Source organism: Solanum dulcamara, chromosome 12, assembly GCF_947179165.1.
Source record: "Solanum dulcamara chromosome 12, daSolDulc1.2, whole genome shotgun sequence".
Lineage (NCBI taxonomy): Eukaryota > Viridiplantae > Streptophyta > Magnoliopsida > Solanales > Solanaceae > Solanum > Solanum dulcamara.
Genome location: NC_077248.1, coordinates 62,485,688 through 62,501,530, shown reverse-complemented (window position 1 = coordinate 62,501,530; position 15,843 = coordinate 62,485,688). Strand labels below are relative to the sequence as shown.

The following is a 15,843-nucleotide window of genomic DNA, read 5'->3' as shown; positions in this document are numbered from 1 at the left end:
TGATTCAAAATTTATAGTCAAACACTCGGAAAGAGAGTATTTTTTTACACTAATCAAACGACTGTATATATCACCAAAATAACTCCCATTCATCCACTACAACAAATCCAAATTTTCATTGTTCTTTCTTTTTTCCATTCAATGGAAACAAACACTACTAAGAAACGTTACATGTTTCTTCTTATTAACTACATGTTACTTTTTATTAGTTCGATTTCATCGTTCCTACTCTCAAAATTCTATTTCAATCACAAAGGAAATAGTCGATGGGTATCTACTTGGATCCAATCTGCTGGTTACCCTCTTCTCCTTTTCCCAATCTATTTACCATTTTATGTCTTTAAATCAACTCATAGAAAACCATTTACAAATTTCACTCCTGAAATCTTGTTACTCTCTATTTGTATTGGTTTCTTCTTAGGTCTCAACAACCTTTTGTTATCTTGGGGCTTTTCTTACCTCTCCGTTTCAACTAATGCTCTTGTTTTATCGTCACAGTTACTCTTCACTCTTATCTTTTCTGTCATTATTGTCAAACAAAAAATCACATACGTGAATCTCAATTGTGTTATTTTACTAACGCTTAGTTTGGTTCTATTGGCCTTAGGTTCAAGTCATGACAAACCGAAAGGTTTGACGACAACAAAGTATTTTATAGGATTTTTCTCGACAATTGGTGCTGGATTGATGTTTGCTCTTTACCTTCCATTAATGGTAAAAATACATAGAAAAGTTTATTGCTTTTCTATGATTTTGGAAATGCATATGGTGATGGAATTAACAGCTACAATTTTTGTCACATTGGGAATGATTATAGATGGTGAATTTTTTGAGATGATTAAAGAGGCCAAAAATGTATTTGATTTGGGTGAAAAAGCATACTGGTTAACTGTGATGTTTAATGTGGTTACGTGGCAATTTTTGTTTTTAGGATCAACTGGAATTGTGTTCTTGACAAATTCATTGAGAGGAGGAGTTTGCCAGATGGTGTTGATGATAATTAATGTTTTGGGAGGGGTTATAGTGTATGGGGATAATTTTGGTGGAATTAAAATAGTTTCTACTTTGTTGTGTGTTTGGGGAATTTCTTCGTATTTGTATGGAGTGTATACGTGTATGAACGAGGAGGAGGAGAGGAAAAGACAGAGGTTGCATATAGATTAATGAGCAATAATTCGTAGCATGACATATATCGTCATGTATCGAAATCTTCATTAATTGTTATACTATCTGTTAGGAATGTATAACATCTCTATCAATGAAATTTGGAGTAAATTATAGTATGCAATATTTTAGATTATTTATCACATTCATATTTCTCGTAATCTTTTTATCTTAATTTGAATTCATCATTATATTCTTATCTCAAAAAACAAACATAACGAACCGATCAATGAACACAATTGATATGATAATACGACATGATCTTTCTCATCTAATGATTCTCTTAGTCTCAACTTGATATGCTTTTCTAGAAATGTCCCGTTAGATCGAATCAAGCATGATTTCTTGGCAATATACTAAGATAGTAAATACCAAATTGAATTTTAAGAAATCGATTAAAGTCACGAGGGTATAATATAGAAAATTACTTATAACTTTCGAGGCTTCACACGACAACAGGTAGAGACTAAATTCGTATCGTCCTTATGGATCATCATATGCATACATGGTATGAAAACATATATCACAATATTAACTCATTACCAATGTAGCGTATGTGTTCTATAAATTGGATACTTTATAGATGATATTCTAGGCAACATATATCTAACTTGAGTTCACAGATCTACTCAATATGTATTTTATCTTCAGAACTCACATAAGACAATAAGAATAGACTAAGAGGCCGTTTGGATTGACTTATAAGCTGTTTTCAGCTTTTTTTGAGTGTTTGGCTGGTCAACTTAAAGTCATTTTGTGCTTAAAATAAGCCCCAATAAATAGTTGGATTTATTTGGATGAACTTATTTTAAGCAGTTTATAAGTTGAAAACAACTTAAAGGTCAAAAAAAAAGTTGGTCTGCACCTATTTTTTTTTTTAACTTATAAGCAGTTTTCAACTTATAAGCTGCTTAAAAATAAGTTAATCCAAACAGACTATAACTCATTTTAATCACATATGATTAAACACAAAAATGAATTCGTATTATCAATTTCACCTCTTTTTTATCATCACTTTTGACAATAATTAATTTATAATTGTCCCATATCTATTTGTCACTTAGACAATAGAGACGATTGTATATGCGAATAGGCCATTCATTTTTTTTCCCAGCATACTTCTTATATTACGAATTTATGTTCTATACATAAAAAATATTATATGTAAACGAACCAACAAGGATGAATAATTAGGCATAAACTAACATCAACTTTAATGATGTAAATTTACATGAACATAATTGAGAAAAATAAAATATAAATACTTTAACATATATGCAAATCTAATGATTTCACATGTCTCTCATAAGTGTCACATGCTATGGGTTTCGTTAAAGAATCTGCTGTTATTTGATGCATAAATATGTATTTCACGTTCACTTCCTTTTGTACAATCATGTCTCTATCAAAAAATAATATTTAATGTCAATATGTTTTGTCTTTTCATTATACTTTAGATCCTTTGTGTAAGTTATTGCAGCTTGACTATCACAACTAATTGATTGTGACAGATTCAACATTATATTATACACACCCAAGTTGCTACTTTAAAGAATGAATTTGTTGGGAAGAATTGTTTTGAAAACGAAGGTGGCTACATATTTACGTATTACTACTACTTCATTGAATGTTTCAATCTTTGATAATATGTTTGATTGTATTCTTGAATCTAGTAATGATCTTACATGTGAGGACACCTGAACTTATTTTGCGTTACCCCTTTCTTTACTATTTGTTTGATGATACTTTTTTGTGTTGAGATCATATGTTATGTCAGATGGAATTCCAGCAGGACGGAGCCAGCATGATGCTAGGGGGTTCATCTGAATCTTCTTTGATGAAAAATTACACTATTTATCTGTAGTTGAAATTGTATATGTATATAGTAAATGTCGAACCCCTTTCGGCTTTCGTGTGTTTACTTCTTCATATGAACTCCTTATTGAAAATCTTGGCTCTGTCACAGTCAACAGGATTGTAACGACCTAGCCCATCGTTACTAAAAATATCTGCAGTAAAGGTATACGAATCTCATTCATCATAAGGTTAGGATCAATACCTTGATATGTGAGTGTATTAGTTGTGAATTAAGGTCGTGCTATGCTCCCATCTCAAAGTTGAGTTGAAAGTGTCTTTCCGATTTAGTTTTGGACTTGAGTTTAAACTAAGGTCACCTTCAAAGAGACCATATCTATAATCGTATAATGAATTTGGTGGCCCGTGACTTATTAAATTAAAGGTCTTTGAGTCTTTTTTCCAACGCCACCAAATTTGCCTCATTTGGAGTTCAGAGTAAAAAGTTATGCCCATTTTAGTCAACACTGTCTGGGTCAGGCCGCCAAAGAGGGATTTAGGCCGTTGTAGCAGGACCGCCAGAGCGGGATGGTCCCTCTATGGTTGGACAGATGAAATTTAAAGTCAGGTAAAACCCCATAATGTTTTATTTCATTCTCACTTCGTTCTTAAAAGACCAGAAGCAACCTAGGGCGATTTTGTACTGGTTTCCACTCCAATTTTTGCTAAAGATAAGTAATTTACTCCTTAAACTTGTAATCCGATTCTTAGAACCCGCAATTGTTGATGGGTGATCATTGAGAGAGGGTTTTGACTTGAAACTAATGGTAGGAAAACCCTAGTTTGGGTGGGAGAATCACGAGTTTGGCCTAGGATTTGAGATTTACATATAATCTGAAAATATTTAGGCCATTTGTGATTGATTTTGTATTATACCATTATTTTAGATCAAGAACAAGCTAAAGTTTCATTAAAGGAGTCAAGGTTCGCGAAGTCCAGGTAGCCTAGGTTTCTCAATTGAGTAGTTATAAATATGTTTCCATTGCATAATGTATCATGGATTGACGGAAGATTTCATGTTTAGGCTATCGGGCACGGAGTCTGAATGACTGAATGTGTTGCTATTGCTGTTTATGTAGGAATGTGCTATGTGAGTTATGATTATGCTGTGACTAGTGATGATAGTCTAGTTCTTGATTGTTAACCTTAATACTACTTATTGATATGGTTGACTAGTTGATATGTTGTTGTAATGGGTCTACAATTTCAGGACTGTAAAATTCATAATCTTGAACTTGCTCTACCAAAAGTGATGCTTTAAATAAAGAAGGCTTGATGAAATATTGTTAATGAAGGGAAAGATAGAATGTAACTAATGAAATTACTATTGTGAACAATTACATGCAATAAACCTGTTACTTGATTGTGCAATATGTAAACTATTCATTGTGGACTGTGATTGTGTTGTGATTGTGATGTTGGATCGGGTGTCACGTACCGATACATATATTGGATTGGGTGTCACGTTCTAACACATACATATATTGGATGTGGTATCATGTTTCGATATATATATATATATATATATATATATATAAGATCGGGTGTCACATTCCAACACATATATAGAATCGGGTGTCATATTCCGACACATATATGACTTGGGTATGGGTTCCATGAGAGAATCAATGTGTAACTATCATCTGTGAATTGATCTTGACTATATGTGTGATTATAGAAAAACTGATCATATTATAACTGAGCATGCCCATCCTATGTAATAACTTATATGAAAGGACCGAAGGTCCTAGTGTTATCATGTTAACTGTTGTAATTGAGATTTACCTTGTGAAATTATACATTTCTCCTGAAATGGTAAATTAATAATGTGTTCATGTATATGCCTACAACAACAACGACGACCTAGTAAAATCCCACAATGTGGGTCTAGAGAGGGTAAAGTGTACGCAGACCTGACTTCTACCAAGGTAGGACGGTTGTTTCTGAAAGACCCACGGCTTAGTAAAATCAAAAAAGAAGTCAGAGAAGAATATACCTGATTGGATTATTTTATGGGTGCTAGATGTATCCGCAGAGTAGGTATAAGGTTGTAAAGAAATCAGTGGAAAGTCATCAGTGTGTTGTTATGGGAGATTAATGAATTAAAGTCAGTTATTATTGATGTCTTGTAGGCACATGGGTTAAAGAGAGAATTGGCAGGTTTTCAGAGATTCTGTCTCCGGACGGCCGCCCTGGCAGGATGAATTCCGCTGTGGCGAGGCCGCTAGAGCGGGATAGATCTTGCCAAGGCGGGACAGTAGCGGTTAGGAGGTGAGTTTAGTCCCCCTAATGTTGTCCTCTTCCAAGTAAGATGTTAATTATCCTAAGGCCATGTGATGGTGTGAAACTAAATATAATAGACGGGTTAGATGGAGTTAGTAGTGACCCGTAGTTTGGAAACTTCTATATGTGATAAAAGGGATAGGCCTTGATCTGTATTAGAGTTGATAGCGGACCAGTTAGAAAGGGTGAATTTTAGGCTTGAACGACTCTAATGATGTTAATGAGAATGATAATAGTTCGCATAAGGTTTGGCGGTGAATCTTTTAAGAGCCTGTTTTCTTCTTGTCAATTCCTTTATATTATGCAATGGGTATTGGATTGACCGATGATGCCTACCAGTACGTGATGTTTGTATTGATACTATTCTTGCTATGCCACTTGGCATGGTCTGGTTGCAGGGTCAGTGATGTTTCATAGGTGAAAACGAAGATGAGTTTCTAACAGCTTCTACTCTTCATTCCTTATGGTGGGAGCTGTGTCTTGCTTTTATTTATACTCTGTATCTTTAGAAGCTCTTGTACCTATTTAGACTAGTATCATTAGGGGTGTTAAAGTGTTTTATAATAAACTCTAGAATTTTGATAATTCAATTATGATGTATTCGTGACTCTTAAGGCTATTATTAGTATTTTGTTAAACTTCCACATGTTATTTCTGTAAGGGTTCTTCTATCTAGGTATTAGAGTAGGTGTCCGCACGGACCGATGAATTGGATCGTGACTAGGGTAAATGGTTGTTTACTTGACCAAGATATATGGATAGTTTTTTGTTAATTTTGACCCTGGTTACACTTTAAATGTGTGTGATTTGCTCATGGTACCATCTTGGAAGTGGTATTGTCTTGAAATAGAGAATCATTTTTTCTTCGTGTGTACTTGGTATTTTGAAATCATTGGTTCCTTTATGATATCCTTATTTCATCATATTTGGAATAGCCATGCAAGTTCTTAGTGCTTCATGTGGAAGCTTGTTCTTCATGAGAATAATTGACACTTGGTAAGCCAATAGCGAATAGCCTTTTCTTCCCTGCCTCCTCGACCGGCTATATATCATAATTAAATTTGTGCATCTTTGGCAGTAAAAATAAATTTTAAAGAAAGTCAATCTCACCAAGTACGTGTGATAACTACACATTAATTCTTTGCACTAACCCTCATATTTTACCTTGTCATGCGTATTGGCTATTTTTGCCACTTTTGGGAATTCATGTAACAGATGCCTACTTATAAATAGGTGTGAATAGCTTGTTTAGACTTAGTTTTGAATATGATATGACTTTGAAGAGTGAAACTATTGAGAGAATGGTACTATGGCCTATGTTGCTAGACAATGTTGTTGAAATTGCTTATTTGAGGGATGACTCCTAAAGAGAGTCATCTAGAGAAATTACGTGCTTGAGAAATTATTTTTCTTGTTGGTATCTAAGGAATTTGGTACTTGTTTGGATTTCTTAATTGAGGATTTTGGCTATCAAAGAGTCTTAGATTTTAATTATTTTCATTCTTGTGTCAATCTAATAATATATTTTCTATCTTTTATCGTTGTTCCTAGATTAACGGACATATATATGTTCAATTTGTATTTGAGATATTCGGTAGTAAGGGTGACAAACAGTGGGTCGGATAAAAAATGGATCAAGTAAAAATTGATATAATATTCTAATTGACAAATTTGATCTGGATAAAAGAAAGCGAGTAAGTTAACAAATAAAATAGATATTGATATTATTTATTACTTATTATTATGTAAAAGAATGAGTACTCCCAAGATTACAAGCATTTCTTCTTCTTTTTCTTTTTAGGGTATGTTTGGTATGAAGAAAAATATTTTTTACAAAAAGTGTTTTTCTAGAAATTATTTTTCACAAAAATAAGTGGTTGGAAGTCAGATTCCGTGTCGGAGTCATGATCGAAATCGAGAGTCAGATCCTGAGTCGGGTTTAAAGTCAGGAGTCTGATCCTAGGTCGGATCTCAGGTCTAGATCTCTAGGTCAGAGACGAGATCTAGGTCTTGAATCAGTCTCATAAGAGTTGTGTGAAAATAGGATCATGAGTCGAGGTTGGGAGTCGGGTCCCAGACGGGTAGATTAGGATACTAGTATTAAATATGGTATGTGTATTGTGATAAACATGATCAACTTAATTAGAATCCAAATAGGTTAAAGTCGGAAATACAAGATTCATCAGCGTTTACATTAAAGAGAATATGTCTGTGTGGAATATAATGGTCCTCTCTTCTTAGGTCTATTTAATTCCATAGTAAATATAGCATACACTTGAAACATATGTCTATTTTTTAAAACTTTTAAAGCGAAAAAAGTGGCTTTACCAATTGAGAAATTCAGTAAAAAAGTTTATCGATTTACATCAAATCAATAAATCGTGTTTACATTTAAATTCCTTATCTTTTAACCCTAACTAATACTAAATGTCCAATACCCAAACCAAGTATTTATGTGTTTATTCTTGGAAGGCAATCTAGTCTAGGGATTTAAATAGAATTCGAATATTCATTTTCTTTCTATGAATTTTGGCAGGCGGCTAATATTAATTTTATCAAATATGACAATATCTTTTTTTTTTTTTTTAGTTTCTTTAAAAAAAATTAGTTTATTTTTATTTGGAGAGTTGTACAACTTCTTCTTTTTTAAGTGTTAAGACCGTGACCGGCACTAAGGGGGAAAGTCCCAAAGCAAGCCTTACTAGAATTCTACAGAAAATCGGGCAAAGTTTCCTCTGTTTTTGGGCCTATCCAAAAATTTTCTGTCTTAAATATCAACAACACCATTAACAACCCCTCAAAATTAAGCCACAACATCCATCAACAATCTAATCACCACACAATAATATCAATACATCTTTAAATACAAAAAGAAGTCTAAAACTAATCACATGACTACAACACGAAAGAATATTCGTGACCCTTATAAAGAAAATGACTATGAAACGACTCTAAGAATTCAAAGACATGTCCAAGTAGAAAACTTGTTTCCCGCGCGAACAAGTGCAAGTCTCACCATGGAATCAACATTCTAGCTATAGCTAACGAAATCCACGTCAACATCACCTGTATTCTCTGAAAAAATTAGCGAGGAGTGAGACGCTAGCTCAGTGAGTAATAACACTTAACCACAACCGTTTTAGTGAGGGACAAATCAGAAAACATGCTAGTATGATGATCAAAATCATGAAAATAAATGATCTTTCAAAAACGGTAATAATAATCAACCATGTATGTTTCATATAAACAGAATCAATTCAACCATTTAGAAATAAGCTCAGTAAACACTTTCATATCAAATCTTATATTTGGGAGGTTTCTGAGAATGAATCATGTAATCGGTGTGGCCCCCTCATAAAGGAGTCAAATATTCATATCAGTAGATCCCTTCTCGAGGGATATCAATAACGGTATGATAGTTCTACCTTCGCACTAGCAAGGGCTATATCGGTAATCTGTAAATACAATGTGCACCAGGTCTAACGAACCCTCCGTTAGCTACGGGATCCATTAAGGTCTACTCTCATTATATTACTTTTCTTTATAAATGGTAGAAGCATTTTCAAAATAGTACAAGGCATTTAAGTTCTTATCAAATCATATTATATAAGATTTTAAGAGAAAACACATGTCAAAATACTATTTTTCAAGCAAATATTAAATCCTTCTCATAATGGAAAAATCATGTCTCAGTTTTCAATAAACATGTCTTATAAGAGCAAGTTCATCTTAAATAACAATTTCGGTATCATATCAAGTAAAAGACTTGTCCCACATACAAATTCGAAACATTTGGTTACACATTCACTGTATAAACCATGTAAAAATCATGAAAGTTATAAAACACAAATTGTGGTAAGATTACTACTCACAATACTCGGATCGAAATACAAAACTTATCACCTCCAGCAAATCATATGATTCTCTTCAATCAATCTATAATCACATCATATCGATCTTGTGTTAAAATCCCCGTTTAGGCTAATTCATAATAAACTAAAATGCCCAACCCACTGGCTATCATGTTTGCCTCTCGATTCCTCAATTTATACTCCCATGCCATGAGTAATTCAACTAGTCCATTATCTACCAGTTTCGACATATCCTTATAATTATTTGTTCAATTCTTCATCCAACTTATATTTGAATAAGTTGATCAGTCCAATCTAAAATAAATTACTGCTCGTAACAATTACATAGAAATTTTAATTATTTAGAGGTATCACATGATTGTATGGAACCAACTCAAGAAAAAATCAGAGAAGAAAATTTACCTTGTTGCAGCAACTCTATTTATTTTTCTTTTCCTTTTAAATTTACTTGTAGACCTAAAATTCTTTATTTCTCCCTTATTTCTTCTAATTCCAAGTTTTTTGACTTTTACTTTTGGTGGCTAGCAAAACTTTCTCCCCTAAACCCTTAAAATTTACGTCACCAGGTAATTAGTGGCTTCGGCCAATTAACGAAAGTTTTTATGCTCTTTATTTATTTATTTTTGCAAATTACTTAAATACCTTTTTTATTTAATGTGAGATATTACATTAAGGTAGGTCTATTGCACCTTCCTAGGTATATATAGTTTTGTCTACATATATACTAGGTGGGGATCAATGTCTAATTCTCCGCCTCTATATGTAAATATAGCTTGGGTGAAGATTACTAAATAAATGGTGTAAAAGAATTAAATATATAATTAGGTCAGTTATCAGGTAATTATACGCATAGGCACAGTTAGAATTTAATATTTGTGAATTCTGAATTTTAAAACTGGACAATGATCTTAAGTTAATGGAATAACCATCAAAATAACAAACAACATATCAGTATTTTAAATATATTAACACTATCATTTTACACTTGGCGAATTATCATATTTTGAAAATAATCAATGATTGCATCATTAAGTATATTTTCAAATACATCATTTATTAATATATGAAGATAGATAAGTTTTCTAGTTCTTTTTTTGATATAAATTTTGAAGATATTTTCAATAATAATCGTGTTATTATTGAATGCCCCTGATTATACGTAAATTTCTTGATACACATTAATTCGTAATCGGTAAAATTAACTTCAAGATTATTTGGATTGTAATTTCTTGATTTCAAAAATTAAATTTTCATATCTATTTCAAACACCCCCACCCCTAATTATGATGCAAGTCATTTATGATGATGAAGAAAACAAAATCCAAAAACATGAGTCTTTAATTTTGTAAATATATTCTCTCTTTAGACATACTTAACAATTAATAAACATGATTACTTAACACATGTAATCTAATGTTTGGTTTGACTTTCACTTTGAAAATAGTCCATCTTTTCTTAGGCCAAACCACTATATATACACTCACCAAAACCTCCCATTATATTCATTGTTCTTTCTTCTAATTCTTTGTTAAACTCAATGGAATTTTTAGGACAATTCTTATCTCCCGGATTCGACTAATGCTCTTGTTTTATCGTCACAGCTGGTGTTCACTCTTATCACTTCTGTCATTATTGTTAAACAAAAGATTACATTATGCCAAGAAACCAAACGGTTTGACAAGAACAAAGTATTTTATAGGATTTTTCTCGACGATTCGTGCTGGATTATTGTTCTCTCTTTATCTCCCATTAATGGAAAAAAAAAAGGGGCAGCCCGGTGAAAGCTCTCGCTATGTGCAGGGTCCGGGGAAGGGCCCGACCACAAGGGTCTATTGTACGCAGCCTTACCTTGCATTTCTGCTAGAGGTTGTTTCCTAGGCTTCAACCTGTGACCTCCTGATCACATGGTAGCTACAATTTTCGCCACATTGGGAATGATTATAGATGGTGGATTCTTGGACATGAAAAAAGAAGCCAAAAATTTGTTTGATTTAGGTGAAAAACTGTAACACTCCCTAAAACGTTCTATGTGATGTTTCAATTTTCGACGAAAATGATACTGCTTCTGTATTTTGGGTATAACTTTTGATACAATAGTCCAAATTAGGTGATTCAAATTTCTGAATAACCCCAACGGCATTGTTGACACCCAATTTTGACTCTCCACTACCAAAAATAGCAATCAAGTTTCTTTAAATTTTGAACATTTTTGAAATAATTAACTTTTATAAAAACAAAGATATTTTCATGTTATTCTTAACTATTTTTATTTTTTTTAATAAATTTTAGTATAATATACATATTTTTATAAATAACTATATCTTTAATTAATATTTATGTGGTTATTTGAAAATCATTTTAAAAAGATTTTATTTTTAACTAAATACAATGTTAGTTAGGTTAGTTTAATTATAGTTTGTATTTTTGAAATTTTTAGTTTTTTCTAAAAAAAAATAATCCAAATCTCCCACATTGAAAATTGACGAAAGTTTTGGAGTTTTTGGAGCCTGTATAAAGGCTCATATTATTATTAAGAAGAGGGAAGAAATGAGAGGTTTTTTAGCCACCCCAAAGTTAGAAATTTTCTTAACTTGGCTAGGATTTTGGACTCTTGTCTCCAGCCTAAAAGTTGTGAAAATTTTTAGATTTCAATCTATATTTTTCTTCAAGGAAAATAGGAGATTGAAGTCAAAATTTAGGCTAAGAACAGTGTTCTTATAACATCGAACCCACGAAGGTTCAAGTCTAAATTTTAATTTTTCTTTTAGTGGATTGGAGTTCCATCAAGCTCTTAAATGGTGGTGAAGTTGTCTTCCGCTCATCGTCTTCAGTCTCCCTGCCCGGAAAGAGGTAAAAAAAACAATCTCAGCTTTATTTAATTTAATTATTTTATATTTTATATTTAGTTGATTCTAGTCTTGCTTTTGTTAGTTAGCATTTATTAAGAATAATTAGACTAATAATAGAAATTTCTTATAGCTATCATGTGTTAGAATTATTTCATGAAAAATCTTAGTTTTGTTCATTATTTTTTCAAACAGTTTTCGTTGACAATATAGATTTTCATGTTTTAATTTCTTCTTTTAACATGATTTAAATAACAAAAACATGCTTAAAGTTGTTATTTGATTAGAACTTTCATGGCCTAATTGATTTAATTCTTTCTTTGAAATTTGAGTTAGTATTGCGTATATATTAAATCCGTGTTCTTTAGTTACTTGAATATATTTCTTCTTTCCTTTCCTTTATCTACATATATGCATGTTGTTAGTCACTTCTAGGATGCCCATCAATTTGATAACTTAAAATATCATGATATATTCTTTGGTTTAGCTTAAAATGAGTAAATGCTTATGTAATTTTATTTTGGTGCATGTGATATCAATTGGAGTCCATCTTTGAATTCCATCCTTACATATAATTGAGTTTTGAGTCTCTCATCATCTTGCTCGAATTGGTGGAAAGTTGATACATAGAAAGAAAGGTAATATTCATGATTTGAATATTGATATTGGGCTGCATACACAGAATACAGGTAGAAAAAAATGTTGTATACACTGATATACAGTATCTATACAGCCTAATATGAAGAAATTAATATTGTATATACTGATATACATTATATACAATCTGATATACAGTTATATACAGTAGATACAGGAAACAAACAGGTGGTATACAGTGTGTATACAATTTGATATACAAAAATAATATTGTATACACTGTATATAGTGTATATACACTTTGATATATAGTGTATATACGGCTGCGATATACAGTAGAATTGTGCTTAAGGCCCAAAACATAGATAGCCCAATAGCTTAGTCCAGGCGTACAAAAACTAAGTGTTGGGCAATATTTTCATGCGTTATTTATTGTTTATTTATATTGATTCGAGTTGTAATAATTTATTTACTTATGTTATTTATGCTTGCTTAGATATTAATTTTAATTTGTTTTAACTTAATTAGATTTCCCTAAAGATAAACCAATTCATGTTAATTACTCTTTAAATGATTTTCTACCTTTACTTAGTCATTTGATAAACTTTTTACTTTTTTTATACACATGCATATTATTTTCAAATGTTTAAGTTTGATCATTTTTCTAAAAAAAATAATAATTATAAAGTCTTCGTTTCATTTTAGTTTTCAAAAGTTGGTCAAATATTTTTTTAAATCGTCAGATAACCGCGCGTTAGCGGCAACTTTGAATACTTAACACCTTTTCAAAGCGGAAATAAGACCATCCTACCTTTTTCTCTAAATTTTTAAGACTTAAATCTGTTAGAGTTTTTTTAATTAAGTTTTCTTAATTTCTTTACAAAATTAGGTGGCGACTCTTCTTTTCTAAAATTAATTTTTTCTCTAAAAATTGAAATTAATTTTAAACCGTCTTTTTCCAACATAGCAGGCATTACCTACAACTTTTATGAGACCATATCTTAATATTCGGAGGATACGTAGGTCAAATAAATTAATTTTTACAAAACATGGTGTTGTGACGAAATGGAGTGTTTGTAGAAGAAAAATCATATTTCACTGTAGGATGCTCCAAATCGGTTGATTCTTGAATGACATGAAAGTATACTTCTAGATCTACAATTTATATGAGACACCAAATCCTAATTAGGAAGTTATCTTGTTCAAACATAACTCCGAAAAAGGGTATTCCGTTAAAAAAAATTCATCTCACCAACCATGAAAATATCTAGATCCATTTGACATCACCCATGACATCAATAATCCTCCATTTGACATCATCCATGAGATCACAATCTTCTATTGAATTTTCAAGATCATCCTTTGTAATTATTTTTATTTATTGTTAGGTCCTCCTCCACACCTATAATTACCCACCTTATTTCCCCATTTTATTCATCAAGCTTTTTCAATCAACTCTTCTCTCTATACACTTCTTTACTCATTCTCAAATATAGTTTTAGTTTTTAGTAGTGTAGAAATACTATTCCGATGATTCTTATACTTCGGGTAGTACACAAAACGCTCCGGCGAGGAGAAAAGGCTAGGAGTTCAAGAATGGTCATTGAGTTTTTCAATTCGGAGTAAAGCTTCAAATTCCAGGTATGTAAGGCTATTGATAGCATTAGGTTGAGTTCGTCCATGTGCCTAATATTTAAATTTATCGTAATTGAGTTATAGTTGAGTTTTACCCAAATCTTGAATTCTAAATAAATTAATTCTTCTTCTATTGAGTTAGATATATTTATGCATTGAGATTATTATTATTTTTATCTCTCATATTATTGGAATTATTGTTCGTGGCTATTTTTCCATGAACCCTAATTGATTTGATGTTCATGAATATTTTTACACGTGTTTTGAGTAAAGATGTTGACTTTTAATATTTATTGACAAAAAGAGTAATTTAAATTAATACTAAATATGTATTTTATTGAATTTTGAAAGAGCAAAATAATTGAGTTTAAACAAATTTGAGTAAATGATGTTTTGAGCAAGATGTTTTGATGAGATGTAAATAATGTTTATGTTAATATGAGCACATATTTTGAGAGTAGTATTGAGAACCGAGTTGGGTAAGAGTTTAATTGACTCAAATCCCAGAACTACGTAGCCAGTGTAGGATGGAGGCTATACCTCTTAAGTCCCAAAAAGAGGACTTCGATGATTGGATCCAAGGTGGTGATGTCCTTTACCCAGACAAGGTATTGGATGGATATGGCAACGACATCGCTTCGTTGTATCATCACTAGCTCATAAGTGATGGTTGTCGGTTAGAAAAACTCTCAATTGAGTAAGCATTGCTTATTATTATAATTATTATTATTATTTTTAAATTTGCATTACATATTGATGTTGAGATGATGTTGAGTTCTGAGCCGAGTCTTCCTGAGAGGAGTTTCTTGATATATGTCCTTACTTTCCTGCCATTTTACATATTTGTACATTCCATGTACTGACTTCATTCGATCTGCATCGTTTTATGATGTAGATACAGGTGTTAGAGATCCTTAACAGGCTCATCGTTGAAGATCATTACTTTCCAGCTATTTGGTGAGTCCTTCTTGTATTCGGATGAACTCTTTATCCGTTTATTATTGTTGAGTATTATGTTTCTTTTGAGGTAGCCATGGACATGTCGTTGGCACCGTCTGATAGTGTTAGAGGCTTCATAGACAGAGTTTGATGATGTCATTGGAGCAGTTCTCCTTTGAAACTACTTTTTCTAAGAATTATTTCTTTCATTTGATGTTGATGATGGCGAGCCCACATAAGTATTCTTATTTTCACTTAAGTCTTCCGCTATTGAACGAATGAGTGATGAGATCAAGTGGTTCTCTCGGAGGCCAGAGATGATTTCTGAGTACCGGCCACGTTTATGGTACCCTCTCAGAACGTGACAAAAAGCTTATTGGTTAACGGTGATACTTAACATGGTGACGTGGCAGGTATGTTTTATGGGTACAGCTGGGATGATGTTCATGACAAGTTCATTGACAAGTGGAGTTTGTATGACGGCGTTAATGGCCGTTAATGTTTTGGGAGGGGTTATAGTGTTTGGGGATAATTTTGGTGGAAATAAAATAGTGTCGACTTTGTTATGTGTTTGGGGATTTTCTTTGTATTTGTACGGGATTTATATGAAAAGGAAGGAAGAAGAGAAGAAGAAAAAGGAAGGTTCTACATAG

At 32.2% G+C, this 15,843-nt stretch overlaps 1 protein-coding gene and 1 pseudogene across 1 annotated transcript; both read left to right on the top strand.

The window, feature by feature from the left end:
* The first annotated feature begins 159 nt into the window (after positions 1 to 159).
* Positions 160 to 1,164, top strand: LOC129875825 (probable purine permease 4). The gene has a single exon (XM_055951052.1). The coding sequence runs from the start codon at positions 172 to 174 to the stop codon at positions 1,162 to 1,164; it is 993 nt and encodes a 330-aa protein (XP_055807027.1). The 5' UTR covers positions 160 to 171.
* Positions 1,165 to 4,063: 2,899 nt separating this feature from the next.
* On the top strand, positions 4,064 to 15,843 carry LOC129875824 (probable purine permease 4; annotated as a pseudogene).

What these genes read in the sequence shown, in the direction of transcription:
- LOC129875825 (XM_055951052.1), top strand. Translation starts at nt 172, where the DNA reads ATGTTTCTTCTTATTAACTACATGTTACTTTTTATTAGTTCGATTTCA.